This window comes from Gadus macrocephalus, chromosome 8, assembly GCF_031168955.1.
Source record: "Gadus macrocephalus chromosome 8, ASM3116895v1".
Taxonomy (NCBI): Eukaryota; Metazoa; Chordata; class Actinopteri; order Gadiformes; family Gadidae; genus Gadus; species Gadus macrocephalus.
This window is the reverse complement of record NC_082389.1, coordinates 7,821,222-7,843,111: the sequence shown is the minus strand read 5'-3', so window position 1 is coordinate 7,843,111 and position 21,890 is coordinate 7,821,222. Positions and strand designations below refer to the sequence as shown.

The 21,890-nt window shown below is 44.9% G+C and overlaps 1 protein-coding gene across 2 annotated transcripts in view; it reads left to right on the top strand.

Moving 5' to 3' along the window:
* The window catches only part of myo9b (myosin IXb), a 30,855-nt gene extending 9,005 nt beyond the window's left edge, over positions 1 to 21,850 (top strand). Inside the window, exons 6-41 of one of the 2 annotated variants that reach the window (XM_060058555.1) lie at positions 638 to 738; positions 1,366 to 1,489; positions 1,659 to 1,748; positions 1,872 to 1,988; positions 2,379 to 2,513; positions 2,903 to 3,024; positions 3,620 to 3,761; positions 4,298 to 4,487; positions 4,938 to 5,013; positions 5,259 to 5,351; positions 5,487 to 5,526; positions 5,711 to 5,833; positions 7,490 to 7,570; positions 7,699 to 7,809; positions 8,986 to 9,108; positions 9,612 to 9,761; positions 10,790 to 10,935; positions 11,324 to 11,401; positions 12,324 to 12,584; positions 12,809 to 12,893; positions 14,719 to 14,819; positions 14,932 to 14,996; positions 15,294 to 15,484; positions 16,096 to 16,203; positions 16,481 to 16,651; positions 16,896 to 16,928; positions 17,023 to 17,134; positions 17,498 to 17,571; positions 18,181 to 18,373; positions 18,807 to 18,935; positions 19,542 to 19,647; positions 19,840 to 19,971; positions 20,152 to 20,275; positions 20,501 to 20,604; positions 20,802 to 20,926; positions 21,117 to 21,850. In XM_060058555.1, coding sequence (XP_059914538.1) covers positions 638 to 738; positions 1,366 to 1,489; positions 1,659 to 1,748; positions 1,872 to 1,988; positions 2,379 to 2,513; positions 2,903 to 3,024; positions 3,620 to 3,761; positions 4,298 to 4,487; positions 4,938 to 5,013; positions 5,259 to 5,351; positions 5,487 to 5,526; positions 5,711 to 5,833; positions 7,490 to 7,570; positions 7,699 to 7,809; positions 8,986 to 9,108; positions 9,612 to 9,761; positions 10,790 to 10,935; positions 11,324 to 11,401; positions 12,324 to 12,584; positions 12,809 to 12,893; positions 14,719 to 14,819; positions 14,932 to 14,996; positions 15,294 to 15,484; positions 16,096 to 16,203; positions 16,481 to 16,651; positions 16,896 to 16,928; positions 17,023 to 17,134; positions 17,498 to 17,571; positions 18,181 to 18,373; positions 18,807 to 18,935; positions 19,542 to 19,647; positions 19,840 to 19,971; positions 20,152 to 20,275; positions 20,501 to 20,604; positions 20,802 to 20,926; positions 21,117 to 21,463 — 4,503 coding nt within the window. In that variant the 3' untranslated portion in view covers positions 21,464 to 21,850. Of the gene's footprint in view, positions 1 to 637; positions 739 to 1,365; positions 1,490 to 1,658; positions 1,749 to 1,871; positions 1,989 to 2,378; positions 2,514 to 2,902; positions 3,025 to 3,619; positions 3,762 to 4,297; positions 4,488 to 4,937; positions 5,014 to 5,258; positions 5,352 to 5,486; positions 5,527 to 5,710; positions 5,834 to 7,489; positions 7,571 to 7,698; positions 7,810 to 8,985; positions 9,109 to 9,611; positions 9,762 to 10,789; positions 10,936 to 11,323; positions 11,402 to 12,323; positions 12,585 to 12,808; positions 12,894 to 14,718; positions 14,820 to 14,931; positions 14,997 to 15,293; positions 15,485 to 16,095; positions 16,204 to 16,480; positions 16,652 to 16,895; positions 16,929 to 17,022; positions 17,135 to 17,497; positions 17,572 to 18,180; positions 18,374 to 18,806; positions 18,936 to 19,541; positions 19,648 to 19,839; positions 19,972 to 20,151; positions 20,276 to 20,500; positions 20,605 to 20,801; positions 20,939 to 21,116 lie in introns of both variants that reach the window. The other variant, XM_060058556.1, reaches the window with a different exon arrangement.
* The last annotated feature ends 40 nt before the right edge of the window (positions 21,851 to 21,890 follow it).

Here is a 21,890-nt window from a genome sequence, read left to right as displayed (position 1 = left end):
TTAAACTTTATTCAGAATCACAGTTTTAGTTTCACACCGGCTTCATTTTCAATTGGTCTCATTGATTAACGTTGACGCTGGAGCGTGATGACGTTCAGCAGTGTTGCCAGATTGGGCGTTTTTTCCCGCCATGTTGGGCTACTTTTGGAGGATGTTCAGGCAGTGTTGCCAGATTGGGCGTTTTTTCCCACTCTATTGAGCTACTTTTAAACACACACACACACACACACACACACACACACACACACACACACACACACACACACACACACACACACACACACACACACACACACACACACACACACACACACACAGAAGTTAGCCTAATCAATCCACCGCACACATACAGGACATTATATGAATGCTACTTAGCTAGCATTCATATATTGCTAATTAAGAGAAGAAATGCCAAGATATGTTTATTTTGTATTAAGTACATCCGCATCATAGCGAGAATTGTTCAGGAGTAGTTCAGGAGAACTAAGAGAAGAGATGCCAAGATATATGTTTATCTTGTATCAAGTAAGTCTGCATCATAGCGAGAATTGTTACAAGGTCATTATTACTGTACACAAATACACACTTTTTAGGACAGAAATGACTTGATGCATTCTGCTGATATTCGACTCCACAGGAAGACCTCAGTATAGAAGACGAAGAGAAGCTCAGACACGAATACAAGAGGCTCCACCAGGCCATGGAGATGGTTGGCTTCCTGGCGTCCACAAAAAAACTGTACGAATGGCTTTATTTATTTAAAAACACTTTCTGTTGGCCCTCTGTTAAAGTGCTTGGCGGAATGTCCGTGACTTCTCTCTGCATTCCCAGGAAGGCTTTTAGAAATACCAACTAACATGGGCCAGACAAAGGAGGTTTCATGGGAACGTTACGTTTTTCCCATGACTATCTCATGTGACTTTGTAGTTGTGGTTCTGCAGTAGCTTATCTTTTCATAAAGACTCCTTTTTTTTTTAGAAAGGAGGGTATGATCACATCTGGAACGGCATAAAGAAAACATGTGATTTAAATGTTTTTCCGTCAATTTCACTACAAACATTGCCAAGGTTGTTTGCCCTCTAATTCGGTGACAGTCAAAGGTCAGGCCTTGTATGTCAACTCTAGAGAAATTGCAACAAGTATGTCCGTTTCTGAGTAGTCCCTGCCTCAGGGCGGACACATGTATGGGTATTCTCTGTTTCAACTTAACGGTTGGGTTCTATGCTGAAACTTGCCAATGCTATGCAACTGTATCCATACTGTGAAAGGACATGGTGTGTGTGTGTGTGTGTGTGTGTGTGTGTGTGTGTGTGTGTGTGTGTGTGTGTGTGTGTGTGTGTGTGTGTGCGTGTGCGCGTGTTGCAGGATCTTTTCCATCCTGTCAGCCATCCTGTACCTTGGTAATGTGACGTACACTGTATCAGAGGAGGGAGAGGTGATCAAAGTGGGTCCAGACGATGTCTTGTCCACGCTGTCTGACCTGCTCAAGGTAACAGCTAACACCTAGCATACCGCTGACACAAACATGCCATACACCTGCTCTGTTATCCAACTATGTCATCCAACTATGAGCAACTACTACTACAGGTTATTAATTTCCCGATAACCCAACCTCGTTGAGTTATCTGGAAATTAATAACCTGTCAAATTATTTACAGGTTAAACAGGAGCTGCTGGTGAACGCGTTGACACAGAGGAGAGCCGTGGTGTCCAACGACACGCTGGTTTTACCCTACATGCTAAAAGAGGTTAGAAAACATGAACACGTCTATGTGCCTATGCGTGGGGCAGCTTCGAAACGCTCTGAATTGAAACCATAGACGGGAGAGTGTTGAAGGAGTGGTTAACGGCGTCTGTGTGCTTGCCTGTAGGCCACCACAGCACGAGACTCGATGGCAAAGTCCCTGTACAGCGCTCTGTTCGACTGGATCGTCCTGCACATCAACCACACGCTGCTCAACCGGCGGGACATGGAGGAGTCTGTGTCTGTGAGTCCTGAACTCTGACCTCGGTCGACGCACGGTGCATCTCTGTGAATAACCCTGGCACAAGGACTTCTAAGAGTTAGGGCTTTCATTAACATTTAAGTGGTTACTAAGATTTTTGCAATTTAATGCTTTTTTATTGGGTTCATTGATGGAATAGCTGGTGGAAAGCTAGTGAGATTAGGGGGTTATTGTTAATCTTAATACCCTTCTTGATCAATAATTGTGTCGTCAGGTTAAAGTCTATTGGAAAATCTACATCTTCTCACCCTTTTGTCTAGTCAAAAACACACACATTCTCACACAAATAAGCAAAACCACATGGTCAACTTTTATTTAGCCTGGCATAGGGCTTGTGATAACACACGGTACATATTGCTCCACTCTCTTCAGTGTCTGTCTATCGGGATCCTCGACATCTTTGGATTCGAGAACTTCCAGACCAACAGCTTTGAGCAGTTCTGCATCAACTACACCAACGAGAAGCTCCACCATTACTTCAGCCAGTATGTGTTCAACCGTCAGCAGGCAAGTGGATACACCAGCACTGCAAAGACCAGCTTTTGTTTTTTACTCCAATGCTTCGTCTGTAGCTGTGTGTGTGTGATGTGTTTTGTATATGTTTGCATCCTCTACAACATCACCACAATGAAATGGCGGGCATAAACGTGAATAGACGTACATTTTCTGCTCATCGTAGCTTCACATCAAAGAAAATTCAATAAAATACACAAATTGATACAAAAACAAAACATATTTGTCTGCACCAAATTCGTTACATTGGAGTTGTGTGTGTGTGTGTGTGTGTGTGTGTGTGTGTGTGTGTGTGTGTGTGTGTGTGTGTGTGTGTGTGTGTGTGTGTGTGTGTGTGTGTGTGTGTGTGTGTGTGTGTGTGTGTGTGTGTGTGTACGCTCCAGGAGGAGTACCTGTCCGAGGGCATCAGCTGGTCCACCATAGCCTACGGTGACAACGAGGGCGTCATCAACATGTTCAGCAAAAAGCCGACAGGATTCTTTCACCTGTTGGATGAGGAGAGCAAGTAGGTCTCCTCACGCATGTGTCCGGGTTCATCCCAGTGCAGTTCTTGTGATGCGTTGGGGATCTCACTGGATTTAAAAGAAATTTGATGGCGGCAAATCTTGTCAGATAATTTAACTGAAAGAAACAAAGCCAAACTTTGTATTTGCTATTTACACTATTTGCATGACTCCTCTACCATTAGTATTAATACAATTTTACAGTCCTGTTATTCATTCTATCTATATTTCAATTTACACTATAGAGATAACTTAACCTTGTTTTGCTTCCAGAAGCCTAAATGGTGAATCCGCTGCAGAAAACGCAGCGGTTACTACAGTTATTTACCCTGTATTAACAAGATTCTCTGATACTGATTTCAACCTGGCATCAAACCAATATCCGATGCCACTATCGGATTCAGGGATTCATGTTAACGCTCGCCCAATCAAAGGGCATTTCACACTTGAGCCAGTATAATTCCCCGGGACCCATTGAGTGTGTTCCAAGACAGGCACATGCACTTTCGCTGTGGTTGTGATAAAAAGGGTTGGATGCTCATATCCTGTGTCGGAGCTTCCATTCTGACCTTTTACTCTTCCCTCTGGTATCCCCAGCCTCCCTCAGGCCACAGATGGTACTCTGTTGGACAAACTCAAGCAGCATCACAAGGACAACCCTCTCTTTGTGGGCACCGCAGTGATGGAGCCCGCCTTTGTGATCCAGCACTTTGCTGGCAGAGTCAAATATCAGATCAAGGTACTTCCTAATATCATCCATTGTCAAAAAAAAACTGGTGTCTCAAATTGCATTCCGTCTCTATTCATATGAGCTTATATCAAGCGGTATTTCAGACAAGATAGCACAAACCACATCGTTGGTGGTGACGTTGGAGAAATCTCTTTAAGCTTTGTTTATGTTTATCTACATGGCCACCAATTTCAGCCACTCAGAATCTTACATCTTGTATATGGAGGTGGTGCTTTCCCGTGGGTTAGTTTCATACTATCCGGACACTCTTTACCGCACAAGAGCGTTCTACTTGTACTTGGAACTCCTGGGGCGCTTGATATACAACCTGGGGCTGGATTTAACATCCAACCTGGGCCTTGATTTAACATCCAACCTGGGCCTTGATTTAACATCCAACCTGGGCCTGGATTTAACATCCAACCTGGGCCTGGATTTAACATCCAACCTGGATTTAACATCCAACCTGGGCCTGGATTTGGATTCAGCCCTGAAGCTCGGGGTACTGACCCCCCCCCCCCCTCCCTGCGCCGTGCCTCCAACAGGACTTCCGGGTGAAGAACACGGACCACATGCGCCCCGACGTGGTGCTGCTGCTGCGGGGCAGCGAGCGCGCCTTCCTGCGCCAGCTGGTGTGCTCCAGCCCGGCGGCGCTGTTCCGCTGGGGCGTCCTCCGCGCCACCATCCGCATCACGGCCGCCTTCAGGGCCCTGGCCCGCCGGGGGGCCCAGACCGGTAGGCCAACGCGGCCCTCGGGTCCCCAGGGTGCCTGGGAGATTCTGCTGGGAGGCTTTCAGGATGAAGTGTTTTGAGATCTACAAATGGATACACACACGAATAGACTGCAAAGGATTTTCAGCGCTGATTATCATCAGTCATGTCATATTACTACATACCACTCATTTTTTTTTGTAGAATATATTATTTTTGTGTTGTCAAGGAAACAGCCGGTCAATTGTTTTAATTGGCGGTTGTCGATGAGGAATTTTGATTTCATTGATAAAAAACGGTTAAAATGTTGAGGAGAGCCGTGATTGGAAAGAACGCACACCCTTGGAATGCTATTGACCCATCAGAATCAAGTGTTCAATGTTACCTTGGTATAAATGCTACTAGACGTAAGTGTTTTGGAGTCGGCGTGTGCGTGGGGTCTGTGACTTGGGTTGTGATTTGTCGTCCTTGCAGATGGCCCCCGACGCACCCAAAAGAAGTCCTTGCGGGAGATCAGGAAAAACAGCCAAATGTACAAAAGGCTGTCAAGGTAGAAACCACGGGACCGCGTTCTCTCGCACCGCACACGATAGAAGTACCGCACACTGGTCTCCTCCCTCTGATCCTTTGGTACCAAATACGATCACCAGAAAACCCAAACATTAAGCCGAATATAATCTGAGTACTCATTGTCTTGCATGGGGGGGGGGGATTAGAAAACATTCAATGACCATAAATATATCAATCTAAAGTAAGTTAGATACGTTTACGATTAAGCTGTACCTTCATTGCCAGCCCCAACATGACCCTGGACTTCTCCTTCGACCACTCTGACGAGCAGCCCCTCGAAGTGTTTGAAGACATCTTTGACAACTACGAGCAGAGAAAGTAAGGCCCACAACACAGCCCTGCTTCAGCATGTCCTCGAGTGTATGCTCGGTTTACCGGCATACACGTTCACCGACTCCAGAGCCGGTTATAAGCATTGGGACAATGTGTGTTTTTGTTCTATTTTCCCTGTAGAAGAAACCGAAGTGGTCGGCAGAAGCAGATTATCCCCAAGGTCAGTGTTTTCCTCAATTCTTTCTAGGCTCAGGATGCTCCGCACCCATGGCATTATCTATTTTCAGTTCCACTCTTTTCACCCTTCTTCTTATCGTTAAACCGCCACCTATCCGGGATTTCACGCCATCAGAGCTGGTGGTTCAAGTTAACTTGTGTGTTTTGTGTGTGTGTTTTTCCAATAGAAACTCATGGACTCCCACTCCCTCAAACACATCGTGGCTCTCACCGTGAACGGGCGCACATCCCAGCTGGTCCTCCACCCCCACCAGAGAAAGAAGCCCCCCAGTATTAGTGCTCAGTTTCAGGTGTGTACCGTCCAACTTTAAACTCAGTCCAAAGGGTTTTATTGTCAAGTATGCAGTACATCACTTTTCGGATGACAAGGGGAGGGGGCTTTTTTCCCGCAAGATTAAAGCCATAGATTTAACATCTGTAATAGTAAATACAAAACCACTATTAGGAAATCGTCCATCTGGTTAATTTGATCAATCTAAGTCCCTTTGATGATGGCGTATAGAAAGCTTGATGCTGATTACTCACTCTCACTCTCTCAAAAGCTCATTAACAACTTCTCATTCACACTCTGCCACCACAAGTAGAATCAAATTCTCCCTGTAATGACACTGTAATGTGTATGGTAATGGTATAGAGTTACAACGGTATAAAGTTACAACAATGTTGAACATGCTCTTAAAGTCTAATGGAAAGTTAGCAAGTCAACGTTTTGTTACTTGCAGCTATTTCAGTAGAAGAAACTTAAATACATTAACTCATCGGTGCACATGCCTTCTGCTTGACTCGCGTCAGTCTGATTATCATCAGCCATTGGGACGCAACTCTCATGTTCCCACGCTACTTCAAAGCCACATCAAATTATGTACTTTGTCGATTTTTTGATTGAGTTCTCCCTAGCTGCAGAACTCAAAACTTAAAGACGACATTGCCTAACTGTGTTTCCAACAAAGTTTCGATTCATGGAAGATTCAAGGTCCCCTAGTAAACATGTACAGGTTACCATATAAAGTTCCTATTCTCAGAGACTAAGGTAAAACATTAACATTTGTGCAGTCAAAGAATTAAATAAACCTTTCCTTCCACAATGATTATGAACATAAGTTGATATGGTGTGGCCGTAATTACTCATTTAACAAGCTGAAATCCGGGTGGGACCGTACTGCTCATGTCTGTAGCTGATCACACACAACAGTAAGGACTCTCAACAACATACACTCTAACCCAAAATCACATACTCCATGACCTAGGAGCTATTGAAGACTAGGGTAAGGACCTCATTTAAAATGTGTCAAAAGAATACTATTGTTTTGCTAAAAGGTTAGACTAAATAGTAGTATGATGGTGTAATTCATATTCAAGTTGTAGGCCAAACATAAATTATGTTTAACTGTTCTCCCTTTTGAGTTTGAATATGCCTAAGTGTAATGCCTAATTTATACAACATGTATAGAAATTAGTTTATTTTACCTTGATCTCATCCTCATTCATGGATATTCCTCTAATCTAGATATTTTCTCTATAAACCAACTGGCTATTTTAACCCTAATTTCTGAGGTTGCTATAATTTGATTACTTGATAAATTATTTGGTGTGATTGAAGTTATTGGCTACTGAAAACATTGTGTTTTACGCCTTCAAATTGGGTGCTGTGTTCCTGTAGAGGCAGTTAAAGTAGCATGAACGGACCAAGGTGTCTGTATCTTAAATGCGATTGTGTTTCTGTTGGAAATTACAGCAGTTGGATTGGAACCTTTTTTACAACAACCTCTTTTTGCTGTCTTACTGTATTATATTTTATTGTAGCCCATTAGTATTTCTCTGAAAATAATTCTGAATAATAAAATGTTTCTTGCTACTTACTAATTTTGCAGCTTCTTGTAGAAATGTTACACTTAAGGCAATACAAGAAAAAAGGCAGATTTGAAAGCATGTGCTTGTATTGATAGGCGTCGCTCTGCAACCTGTTGGAGAGCATCGGGAAAGCCGAGCCCTTCTTCATCCGCTGTATCCGCTCCAATGCTGAAAAGGTAGATCCGACCTCACTTGTTTCTAGGTCTCTGCATCTGCTAACGTAGAGTTTTGGGGAGTCGGTGAGTAGTTCATTTTGGGGAACTGGTCCTAATGTGATGGTGCGTGTGCAACATGCTACTTGCAGAGGGAGATGTACTTCGACGAGGCGCTGGTGCTTCACCAGATCAAGTACTCTGGCATGCTGGAGATGGTCCGCATCCAGAAGGCCGGCTTTGGAGCAAAGTACACCTTCGAGGTTTGGTTCACAAATATCATTACATCTCGCTTTTAAGTAGCGTTAAAGGACAATTCCGGTATTTTGAACATTGAGCCCCCTTTCTGGTTTGTTTAGGATGAAATAGAGTGTGTGACACCGAAATTTGAACTATTAGTCCTTTCTCGGGTATTTGGCTCATTTTGAATCGCTCCTGCCTGCTTCACAATGGTTGTCTGTGTGCATACACAAACCTGTCAACCCAGCAACCCTAAACGTTCGTTTTCAAAAATGTGCAAGTAACCGAGTGGTTAGTGGCATTCGTGAAGTTTAAAAAAAATATATCGGCGCAATATATGTTTTACACCCGTGTTAGTTGCTAAATTGAACTATTTTTTCAGATACCTCACAACCGCATATAAACTTCCGCACAAGGTCCCACTCCGTGCAGCACCTACTTTCGACTTCCGTCGGCATCTGCCTGCACTTCCCACAGGCACACCACCCGCCCGTGATCCTGGGGGGACCGCTTCAGCCGGAGCTTCAGGCGCCTCCGTAGCCCTAGCCTCCATCTCACGTAGCTCCTCTTGGGTGAATTCTGGTTCAAAACGATATCCTCTGCCGTCGAAATCGAGTGCGTCCTCCAGAAGCCACCTTTCATAATCCATTTTCAGTGATTTTCTATGTGATTTTCCCTAATCCGAGGTGCTCACGGTACAAGACTTCAAACCAACGTAAACAGCCCACCTTTCCGGTTCGGCGGAGTAATATCATCGTGCAGTAATGAGTCTTCCAACTGAAATCAACTGGCGATAAATGTGCAATAAAACACGACAGAAACCATATATTGCGCCGATATTTTTTTTTTTAAACTTCACGAATGCCACTAACCACTCGGTTACTTGCAAATTTTTTAAAACGAACGTTTAGGGTTGCTGGGTTGACAGGTTTGTGTATGCACACAGACAACCATTGTGAAGCAGGCAGGAGCGATTCAAAATGAGCCAAATACCCGAGAAAGGACTAATAGTTCAAATTTCGGTGTCACCCACTCTATTTCATCCTAAACAAACCAGAAAGGGGGCTCAATGTTCAAAATACCGGAATTGTCCTTTAACAATGCAAACATTGAAAATAACGCATTTCGAAATATATACAAATGACCAAAAATGACCTTGATAACAACTGTCACATTTATCATTTTCAATGATGGCAAAGGAATTTGTGAAGAAGTTCTGGGTATTGATGCCGAAGGGGGCTGCGGCAACATCAGAAGATATCACAAAGCTCTTCCAGAATATGGGCGTCGACCAGAGTACCTACCAGATGGGAAAAACCAAGGTAGCAATCATTTATTGTGATTAATATGACTTAATAGCTTGGCTTTAATGTAATTAAGGTTTCTTTTGTGAAGACATCCTTCAGCCATTCATCAGTGAAGTGCTGCGAGAATATCAGCTCTGTGTGAAGGCACCACTGCCTTTGTACGAAACTATTGTGATTATAGCTCACTCACAAAGATCAGTTCTGACCAATCAGGGCATCTCCTCCCTGAATGATTAGCTGAACCCACCTTGCCTGTCAATCCCAGTGTGTGAAATCATCACTTCTCAATGACGGAGAAACGTAAGGAGGGAGCAAAATTGGAAGGGTTGTTCCTTTTCAAAATCTTGCTATGAAAAGGAACATAGTACTCTCTCTACAGCTCTCAAATCTTACCTACAGCAGCTTAATGTTCTGAACAGGGGATTATGTGTAGTGTTTTTCTGTTACCAAGGGATCCTTTATATCAGCCATTGGCGAAGGGGATAAATACCGTCTCATGTATTCCTTTCTCCCACCAGGTCTTTCTGAAGGAGAGCCAAAGACAGCGACTCCAAGAGACCCTCAACAAGGAAGTGATGCGCTCCGTCGTCATCCTGCAGCGCTGGTTCCGATGCTGCCTTATAAGGATGCACTTCCTGAACAAGAAAGACGCAGCCCTGCTCATACAGGTATACAGGCCGAGAGAGCCGCATTCAGTCAGTGGCAGAGTGGCTTCTGAAGAACACTCGCATTGCTTATTGTTGCCTCTCTATTGGCTCACGTCCATACCAAAGGGTTATTGCTAAGTTCATTAACCGCAACCAATTTGGGCCGTTAACATTTTCTTTGCGTTCCAATAAACACAAATTGGCGGAACTAATGTTGGTTCTGAAGCAATTTTTATTATTATGAATGTGTTATTAATGATGCAAGAAGTTATTAAAGATTCTTCTGGATGAAGACAATTTTGGAGTTACTTACATTAGAGGGTTAGTCAGCCTTTTAACAGAAAGTGGTAACAGAAAGTGGTACAGAAATCCTGAAAAAAAAATTCAAGGTCGGAAAAAATAGTCTTACTTTTTTCAATTCCAAATTGTAGAGGTATTTCCTTATAAAGGTCATTGTGTACCAGGAATTTTGTTTTTCTCCATCAGCGTTCAGCTTTTAGAGTTAAACAGCTGTGGAATTCCGGAATGGGGCATTTTTTTCCCCCTGAGATTGTGTTAACCATCATGGGTGCAATTGCAGCAATAATATTTATTTATTTTAGAGTGGATACTATCCACAAGATCACTGACCGAGGTCAAAGTGAGCGCAGGCAATCCAGAGAATGTGTCCATAAATAGTAGTGTAGAGTAGTGGTGTTTTTGCTCAAATTAAACACAGAATATTTTGAGTGACCACTGTCATAGAAATATTAAGACCTTTGGACATAAGTAAATCCAGTGTGTGCCCCTTGCAGTGGGCGGGTCCTGCCACAAGCTGAGTCGATCGTAAACTCTGCGGAATAAAACTGAGTTGTTTGGTCCTGCTGTCGCTGGAGTTGTCAACATGAATATAAAAAGCACTGACAATGGTTCGATAGTCATACTCCGTCCATTTTGTAGACAGCAGGTTGCTGGCTGTTTGGGCGGGCTGTGAACGGTTAATAGTAGTAAACCACGAGTGGGAGCTTATCAATAGGCTTGAGTTCACCCGGAGCCTTTCTGTTTTTCAGCGCTGCTGGCGTGAGTTTTATGAAAACAACCAAGGTCGGGCGGCTATAATCATCCAAACAGCGTGGCGCACTTCCCTACAGAAGTCCGAGAGTCAGGATGAGGGAAGCAGGGAAGAGATTTCCAAAAGCGGTCCTGGACGACAGAGGTATGACACTCTGAGGGCTCCCACCTCGACCCCTGAGGTCTTGGAGGAACCAAGGCTTGTTGTTGTTATCCTCAGCTGTGAGAATTGACCTCTGTTTTTCCACTGTTTGTACTAAACCAGTAATTATTATCATTATTATTATTATTATTAGCTATTTTAATTATTATTAAAGTTAATTTAATTATTTGTAAAGCTCATTTAATTATTATTAAATAAGCTTTAGAAGATGAATTTTACGATATAACTGCAGCAGTAGCCATCGAGCAAAAATTGGCGCAGATACACATGTTACAGTTTAGTGTGGTTAATGATAATAACATGGGTGTAGTCACGGGTGAGTTCCATTAATGTTCCTAACTGCAAACTGCGGATGTGTCCTTTTTGCCAGTCTGGAGAGGAGAGCGCTGCGCAGACAGGATGTGGTGGATAGCAGCCCCTGCAGGAGCCCAGAGCGACTGGGAGACGGGTAAACATGAGACCGTGGCCCTGTTCACACTGGGGATGCATGGGGATTAAAAAATATCCCCATTTTTTTCTTGGTTGGATCTCCAATGTTCACTTCCTACTTGTGAGGAATCCCTTAGCCGGATGCCTCACCCCCCTGCCACACAATTCTTTTATTTAAATGTCTCTAAATAAAAGGCCCTGCCCGCTCACAACCGTCTCAGCCTGTTAGCATGTAGGAGCAGATCTCAACAGATCCGTGCATGATATGTGCTCGGACGTACATGTTTCTGTTGTCCACGTCCACATCCATGACTGGCAGAATCTCTGGGCAGAGATTCACGCAGTGACCGTGGTGCACCAGTTACATCTTTCTCAATCATGTTAAACAAAAAAGTAAATAAAAAAGTAGACGCATGAGCATTTGACGAGTTGATGTAGTGTACACAACTATCGTGAGTGCTTTTCACAATGGTTGTTTACATCTCACGTACGACCTAGAAAGGATCATCAAAAAGACCCCTATCTGCTCCTTAAAGGTTGCATCAGCGATGTTGGGTGACGTCACCTCTGTTGGTATTTAAAGCGAGATCCCAAACAAACCAGCCAGCTCGCCCCTCCATTCCATGTTTCGTGCATCCGGTAAAAACTATCATGAACGCAGCGCAAAACCCCACAACACCCACCCCTTGTCGGTGATTGGTTGGAATACTATTTATTTTGGTTTTTGAGTGGTTTGTAGCACCATTAGTTTTTGTGTACTATCTCGGGGCATAGGCTGCCTACAGAGACGTTTTGACGGCCTGCTTATGGAGCGGGCAGCTAGCTGATACAACCTTTAATGACCTCTATCTGAATTAATTGTGAGTCTCTTTGGATTAAATCGAGACCCCTGCTCCGCATCATCGGCGGGGCCATCTTTAATCCCCCCGGCTTCCTCCTAGTGACAGGACCGGAGGCACGGGGAGAGAGGAGGGCCGGGCGTCCCCTCCAGCCCTCACCAGACCCTTCTCCGTCCCCCTGGACCCCCGACAAGGGCCCTACACCTTGGACCCCTCCCCCTCCTCCATCTCCCTGCAGCGCTACACCAACATGGACAGCATCCAGGTGAAGGGCAAAGAGTGGAAGGAGAGGCGGAGCGAGGGCGACAAGACGGATGAGTCCAGCCCAGAGAGACTGACTCCCAAGGCCAAAGTAGCTTACCAGTAGGTCCACTTTGGTCAGATTACATTGTGGTTCAAATAAGTCGTGTTTCTCATGTGTTTGTTTGGCTGCTGTCCAAATCGCTATAAATCGGAATGCATGAGACTCGAGTTTTTGGCTTTAAGATCAGGCCGATGTTTGTAAAATCTCTTATCATGCTCAGCATTCCTGTATTCATACTCCTGATTCATCCCAATCGTGACTGTGCTTTGACCCTGCCATCCAGGGCCAGGGGGAAGTCCATGTCTGTGGATGAGTTGTCAAAACTCAAACACTCGTCCGGCTCTGATAGCTCGCCTTCTTCCCAGGAGGTAGCCTCATCGTTTCCCCTCACACTAACACCCCTCATTCCCTAACACTTCATCAAATCACCGCACATGTTTAACGATGTTTCCAGGGATGGAGGTTGTCAATTAAACTTGTTCGTGACAATTTTACAGTTGAATTACTGTCGGTTATGTCCCTTTTAGTCCCGTCATCATAAAGCTGCTGTAGGTGAGAGTCGAGAATGGTAAAGAGAGAGGACGAAAGAGCACAAGTTATTTGGAAAAAGTTGTTCAAACTGAACCACAAAACAATTGTCCTCTGCTCCCTCTCTACGTTTCTCCGCCGTTGAGAAGTGTTGCATTTCAAACCTCTGATTGACAGACAAGATGTATTCCCCATTCAAGATGGAGAGCCAATGCCATTTCTAACATTGCGTTACGTTCAACTTATGGCTCTTAAATCTCACCTACAGCACCTTTTTAAGGGGATTCTCTGTTGATTCTATATTAACCTGAGCTTTTAACATTTGTATATTTCATATGATTTGGGGTTCTAACATTGTGTTAATGGCGGTTTGATGTTTGGATTTGATTTAAAAGGAATTGTGTATTCTGTGTCATACCTCATTGGGTCTGTACCAAAGGCTTACCTTCTGTCAGTGTGACAAGGTAAGATCCTGGGACATCACCCTACAAGATTTCCCCTTTAGATTTCCTAACTTTTTGGATTCCTCATATTTCTGGGGGAGCTGGGGGGAGGGAGGGATTTGTTTAGCGTGAGTGTTTCTCTGACCTCACACGCTCTCCCGGTCCTAATCAGGGCAATGTGCGGAAAAACAAAAAGCCCACGCGAAAGCGGCGCCTAGCCTACGCGCGCAGCGGGGTGATGTTTAACTTGCGGCGCTCCCGGGAGAGCGAGTACTGGCACTACCCCTTGCCTCCCATCAGCCCCACCAGCCCTAGGATGAAGAGCTCGGTTAGTAGTGGTGACGTCTGGGGAAGCAGAGCCAAGGGCAAGGTACCCTCGCCCAGACCCGCCCATCGGCGCCCCGTTCTGCACGCAGGCCTTGCATGCAACGCCCTGCCGTCCGCCCTTTAGCCCCCTGAGCTTCTTGGGAACCCCGAAAGAAAGGGGTAGAAAGCGGAGCTTTGGCCTAAGAATGAACGCCAGACACATTGCCGTTTCTCTTTGCCGCAGCTCGTCTCTGGCTCTTTGTGTTTATATTGAATGCATGTTATGCCTGCAAACTGTACAGCGTCAGGGCCCCAGTTCTCTAGAGGATTTGACTCAAACAGAAGCCGCCACACCCTCTGAGGTATTTGATGTCACAACTGGTGTAAACCATTTCTTTTATTTTTAACGTACGTGTAGCCATTAGCCGTATTCTCCTTCACAATGCAGATATTTTTTATCACTAAGGTGAAACATGTAATATTGGAAAGCGAATTGTCCATTTTCAAGTTTACTCAGACTAACACTGGGGAGTTGTTTCTAAAGACAGCAAATCGTAATGATAAACATAGCAGTAATCACTCTCTTTACTTTGTTTCGCAAAAAGTTTTGTGGGAAGAGAATAGCTTTGCATGATAACAACAAACGGCAGACCCAGAGTGTACAAGATCTATGCCGTTCGCTGGACTCTTTGCTTCTTTCAATGTGGTCCTGTGGTGGTTGGGGAACTATGGGATGCTTCGGGGTACGACACACGTTGGGTACCCCCTGAAGATGGGGGGGCCGGGCTGGAGGGCCGCGATGCTGCTTGGCGTTGGGCTTTTGGTGACTGCAAGCAGAATCAAACTATTGTCACAGAGAGATGGTCCTTGGAGGCATGTCTTTGACCGGAGCCTGAATTCTCTCTACCTTGTTCAGTCATCAGCAGAACCCGACGGGAGCCGGTACAGCCTGCCTCCTAAAAGCACCCACGAGAGTTCCCTCCGATTGAGCCGCTCAAACCCGACCACCCCCGAAAGGTCTGTTCTTACTTGCTGTTCATTTGCCGGTATCAACCGGTATCGATCGTGTATAAGGAAGTTGTGAGCGGAATTTGTGTGAGAAGTCTGTATTTTCTTTTTTTTCATCCAGGCCTTGGTTTCTCAGCAAGATCTTGAGGAAGAAGGCTCCCCTAATGATCGAGGCCCACAAAGAAGGTAGGCTGATCTAGCACAAAGGCCAATGTGTCCCTCAACAGTTCCACAGTCCCAACATTTTGCAATGTTGGTATCTTCTATGCTCTCCACTTCTACTAGTGGTTTAAAAAAAACACCTGGTCCAGCCCTGTGACACAAGCTACAAATGCAAACACTCCTGAATTACTTAACTGGTAGAATGGGTAATATTAGTGAATAGGAAACTGGAGAACAAAAGAGCAAATACAGTGGTTACTTATTGTTTGCTTTTAATGCTACAAGACCCAACGATTAGTCTTTTTCCATTAATGTCGTTAGAATCTCCAGCCGCACTGGCCGCCTCCTCCAAACAGCCGCAACCCAGGCCCGGCCAGGACAGCTTCAGAGTCAGCAACCCCAGCATCCTGATCAGCCGGGCCACACGCGGCAAGCAGCTGAAAGCCGCCCTGGACCGAGATGTGGCCAACAGCAAAGAGCTGCGGCACCTGGACGAATTCCTGGGCAGTCAGGTGAGGGCGGGTTGGAGGTTGTTTAATTCACAAACCATAAAAAAATATCCGTTGGACAACAGCATTGAGTGGTTTGAATATTTGTTTATAACTCACTATAATTAACCATTATTCGCAAAAGAGGTGAGGCTGAGGTGAATAATTGTTAATTGTATGGTATACTATATATATATATATTAGTATATACTACACAGGAATACTCCAAAAATAAACTAGATAGCTAATAATTTTTATTAGCAAAACAAAGCGCTTTATCGTTGCTATCGCTTTATCGCGCATGTCTAATAGAAAGTGAACGGGCGTTTATTGCTCAAAACGCTTTATAGCTTTTGGTGTGAACATGCAGTTAGGAGGTTGTCGTGTAGCATATACTAATCTGCATTATATTCATTATATTAATCAACTCATTAATGTGAGTTTTTCATGCAAACATGTCGAACATTCCAAAGTATTAAATGGAATATATAATATGAAGGCAGTTTTCTTAGGAAAGGAATGCAAGATACAAAAGGAGTCAACAAACGATGTTTGATTTGGAAGTCCGGCCCATGTCATTAACTGAATGTTATATTTTTAGCTGTATAGTCTAACTTTCTTGTTTGGATGTGTAGGTGATGGAGCTGAACGCAAGGATAAAAGATCTGTCCGCTACAGAGAGCATCTTCCTCTCGGCCACCTCGGAGTTCAGAGTCATTATAAAGTGCATGTACGCTTACCCGGTGAGTTAGCTCACTGGACGCGGACAATGTAGCTCTAGCTAACCGCTACGTCTCTCAATGTGCTCGTCTAAGGGGTTATGTCAAGACCATTTTTTACTTGCTTTTCGGAGGAACCAAACACCAAAGGTTTAATTGTCGTTGAAGTCGAATATATTTGTAGGTTCTGTGGTAACTGGAAACAGCTGGATTATCGTGTCTGGTTCCGTTTTAAAGAAATCAATAAACAATCATAAAATGTACTTGGTAATAAATCCAATATTTGGCTCATTTTGAACAGAAGCCCCAGGTCAGCTACATAGACCTGCTGAAAGGTTACCACAACAAGGTGAACCGACTGGCCAGCCCCCACCGGTTGTCGGAGGTGACGCTGGTGGTCAACCTGTTCCAGTCCATGCTGGACGGCTTCATCAGGGGTCTGGTCAAACAGGAGGAGGCCGAACCGGTCAAGGTAGGTGACAGACAGGTGTCAGGGGCTGGTTATTGATTGTTAGCCCTGAACAATATAACGATATATTTTGAAATCATATGATTCCCTACAAATTATTCTATTTATAATCATCGATAATTATTATTACACAGGGGATGTATATATGTTTAGAAACATGATAGGTTCCTCACTTCAATATTATTCACATTTTGAATAGAAAAGATTACCTAATTGTACAATTTTGTTTGTCTTCCTTGCCAACAAGAAAACCAAAAAGAGGAGAAAAAAGGAAAAATGTGTAAGTTTCTGATGTGATCCCCTTATTATTAGGAATGGTGTTCCAGGATCTCAGCCCTGTTAACGACCCTGACGTATACCCCTTCTCCCTAAAGATGGAGAACCCTCTGGATCACATGTTCAGCACCTACCAGGTCAACATCATGCAGTCATGTGACCTGTGTGGTTCCTACATCTGGGGGATGGAGAAGGCCTACATGTGTAGTGGTAAGGAGCTGTAGATTGGAGACCTTGTATTTAAAGGGGCCAGTGAACCCACTGTTACAGCTGGAATTAAACACTACGAGATGGAATAAAATACGTTTTGGGTCTTAAGTTTTAGGAAAGTGGAGGGCGTGTTATCCCCATAGTAACGAGTAACGACTCATGCCAAATTTGTGGTGTGTTTTTAGTACCGTTATTGTATGTGAGCATTTGAATGTGCGATTGTATATGAAATGCACCACACAGGTCTCCAGGAAGCCTTGCGCTCTATTGTTACGCAGACATTAAATAAATAATTAAAAAAATTATAATGTTGCACTGGACAAAAGTCTGCTCAATAGATGTAACGTCATGTTTTTGTTTCAGCTTGCAAATTAATATGCCACAAGAAATGCCTGGCCAAAATCATCACAGACTGCTTGACACGCTGTGCAAGGAAGGTATGTAGATGGTATTGAATATTGCAGAAGCTGCTTCTATCTAGTCACCTTTTTGATGCATTTGCATTTTTCTTATATTCTCCGGGTTTTGGAGTTTCCAAAAGATATGAAGTTACAAAAGACTCAGGACTTGTTTGCAATGCCCTAGACATGTACTACTTGATTTTAAGTAAATATCAGCCTGTTGATCCATCTTTCCAAGTCTTCGTAATGAGTTTGTATTGGGTAATAGGACAGGAAATGTTAACCGGTTTGCACAAATGGAACAGAATGGAGGGTAACTTTGGAAGAGAAACTAAAATGTATAAACTGTTTTGTATTAAAGAGTATTGTGCGAGGTCACTCTCGACAAGGGCTGAAAATAGCGATTAGCGTTTTATGGGGCGCGGCATGCATTGCCCGATAATATCAGAAGGGGAAAACCTTCATTGGTTCAAAGAAGGTATCCGATTCCTAACCTAGGACATAACAATGAAAAAGAAAGAATCTTCTTCCTAAGTGTACATATGTGTATGCACTCATTCAGTCTATGTGCATTCTATCCTTGAACATGGACCACATTTATCTTTACGTCCCACGCTGTGTGTCTCTGTGTGCGGGGTGCATCAGGACAGCAGCACGTCCGGCTCCCTTCACTTCGGGGTGGACGTGAGCGTGCTCTCCAGCCCCGCCCAGCCGGTACCCCAGGTGCTGGAGATGCTCCTGGTGTACGTGGAGATGAACGGCCTGGACACCGAGGGCATCTACCGCAAGTCCGGCTCGGCGTGCCGCGCCAGGGAGCTGCATCAGATACTGGAGACAAGTGAGACTGGGCCTAGATCAGAGTTCTGTTCAGCCCGTAGGTTAGAACACAGATTTGCCCGTTTGGGGAGGGGGGATACGATTCCCCAAGTCTAGAGCTTCCTCAAGGACCACAGCTCATGGGGGAATGAGGGGCATCCGCTTGAATGCATGTTTTACTTTGTTGAGTAAGAAAATAGTAGACGACATGATTGCCTGAATACAAGGTTGAAGTGCTCACATTTATCGAAGAGGGTAATGCAATCCTACAGAACTATAACTGATCGAGACGTTTCAGAGTACCTACTTCAATTATGAAACTTTCTCCTGTTATGCATGTATCATTTATCTGGTGTGGTGGAAGTGGGCTGTGGTGCTTGTTAAAGGGACACTTCTGTCCTTGGACGAGCTAGTCCTACAGATCTGAAGCTCGATGCTTATTCTTCGTTTTTCAGATCCCGAGACGGCATCTTTAGAAAACTACCCCATCCACACCATCACAGGCCTGGTCAAACGGTGGCTCAGGGAACTCCCAGAACCCCTCATGACGTTCAACCTGTACAATGACTTCCTGCACGCGGCCGGTAGGTAATCTTTGACCAATGTGGTTAATTACTGATTTAAACCGAAGTGAGAAACACAGGCACCCACTCAGCCACTTCTCATGACTCTCAGACACTTGGCTTCCCTTTATGCAGTAAGCTATAGATACAGAGAACTTGACCTCTCACGGCGCAAGCATAGCCCCGATAAGAGATGAAGTGAACTACTGGAGAAACAAATATGTCTGAAAAGTGCACTTCTGCAGAAACAAGACCCTGTCTCCTAGTCTTCTGTGATGCTGTTCTTTACCCAAGGGAACATGCTGAGTGCATTTTATTTTAAGTTCTCCTTTGAGAGATTTGTGATAAAGACTCCAACCTGGCAGGTGCCCTGTGCTGTCACACGCAGCTGCTGTTTCCTAATTAGGCCATCTGTCAGGAGTTTGATCAAGTGCCCTGGCGTGAAGGCCTGAAGTGGTCGATAGTTGACAGGAGCATTACTCATTCCCTATTCCTACACAGATTTCCTCAAAAACATCCTATGCATCCAACTGCCTATGGATCATCCAATGCAAATTCAAACCTGCAAAACCTTAATTATAACATTTATATTAATCATCATGTTTTCACAAATATGTTTCCCTGCAGAGTTGCCAGAGAAATCGGAGCGAATAAGAGCCATCTACCAAAAGGTTGATGAACTCCCTGAGTCGAATTACAGCACACTGGAGCGTCTGATCTTCCATCTTGTCAAGTAAAGGCCCTTATCTTAACAATATCTTCCTTTATCTCGTCTTGTGGCATTGCCAAACACTAAACAAACCACAGCCCTGCGTGTGGACTGACGCTGGGAATTTTTCTGGTTGGTTTGCGCAAAGATACTGCAACGTAACTCACTGAAAGTCGTTTGCATCGCGTGACGATGTGTGTCTGACTCTCTCTTTAGAGTGGCGAAGGAGGAGGTGCACAACAGGATGACGGCCTCGTCCCTGGCCATCGTTTTCGCCCCTTGCATCATGCGCTCCCCTGACGCCGACGACCCCTTCCTCGGCATGAAGGATGTGAACAAAACCACCCAGTGAGTCCTCCTCCTCTTCATCCCCCCCCATAGTCATAGTATTCTCATGGTGTTGGAAGGACAATCCCATCGTTGCAGATCCACAGCGATATCGATCTCAGTGATGGAATACAGTCCATTCCTTTTATATTGCCGCACCAGACGTTTTAGATGACTCATGTGGGCTGTTATCATCTGCAGATGTGTGGAGGTCCTCATCATGGAGCAGTTCAGGCGCTACACCGAGAAGATGCAGAACATCAAGGAGCTGGAGTACGCCGAGACCCTGGCCATCCACCAGCTCCAGCTGAAAAGGCAGAACACGGTGAGGGTCCGTCAGGGGGGCATACCCACGCAGAGTAGAGCATAAATCGTGGTTGCAAATGATGTTAAAGGGGACGGCACACATCTAGGTGGACACGCCCACCTGTGATGTCAGAAGCTGCACATTTTTCAAGCGGCTTGTAAAGGCTAACCACACTCACACCTGGTGGTATAATACGTCCCCTTTAAAACTACCCCTCGGCCGCCTACCCTGTTCCTACCTCAGATTGCTGAGAAAGATGCAGAAAAGGATGCTATGCAGCAGATCAACTTTGACAATGACTACGAGAAGAGCCTCATCGAGAGAATCAAGTCCATCAAGGAGGAAAAGTGAGACAAAGTTTCCTTTTTTTGCATCCTTACGGAACCAATTTGTTCTGTCTGATCGGATCTGAATAATGTAACCTTTTGTTAACAATTTACTTTTGGAATTTGAACCTGAAATACTACAGCTCTGAATATATTTGTGTCTGTGTCTGTGTCTGTGCGTGTGTCTGTGTCTGTGCGTGTGTGTGCGGTGCTTCCAGGGAGGACCTGGCGTGCACGCTTCCCGACCTGGAGCAGGAGACCTCCGACGACAACCTGGACAACCAGTGGTCCGTGAGCTCAGACAGCCTGGGCTCGGACCGCCTGGGGAGCCTGGACTCCGAAGGTCAGTAGAGAGGTATGGCCCTTTCACATTTCCCTTTTGCTTTCACACTAGAAGCCGGACAATATCACGCTGACGTGTGTCTGTCTGTGTGTGTGTGTGCGTGTGCGTGTGCGCACGCGTGCGTGCGTGTGCGTGTTACACGCCCAGACCAGATGCACTGACTGTCACTTATGGTTCATCTTACTTCCAGGGAAATGTTCTGGAGCGCAATCGACGACAAGCCAAAAGCCTGACTGCCCCCCCAAACCCCCAGACCTGGCTGAAAGAGTCAAGCAAAGGATGGGTCGGACCGACGAGCCCCCTCCACTGCCACTGACTGAACCCCCACCTCTAGACCCACCGGCTGACCAGGCCGGCCCCTCACAGCCCACCCCGACTGACGGCCCCTCCCTCCCCGTAGTACCCGCCCTTCCCAAAGGGCCCCAGCTCAAAGGGAAGAAGATCAATGGGAATTTAGATGGCCTGGACATCCCTTTTATAGACGAAGACACGGATAACGCAGACAAGGAACACTCTGAACAGTGCCCTGGGATATAAGACGGAGCAGCATTTGTAGCAAGAGAATTACAAGAGCTGTGTTACTGCAACAAGAGAACAAGAACTGTGGATTCTCTGCTCTCTCCTGCCGATCCGATCTTTCATGATGGAAGCTGCTGGGGATTTAGTCCCGCAACTCTTTTTGTGTAGGCCTATATGATGGGAGATTTTGTAAACTTTTTCTTCAGTGTTTTAAATATCTATGGTAACATGGTTATTGTATGCATATAATAACGTTAACGACCAGGCAATATGAAAATGTACGTGTCCTTTTTTTATGCTTTCCACATTTGGAACTACCACCTTTTCAATTCGAGTTGGTATGGGGAATTGGCAAATTTAAAGATGCAATATGTAACATTTCTGCATTAAAATACCTACAACTGATACTGTTATATGTTGTCTAGTTTTGACTTCCAATATCCCA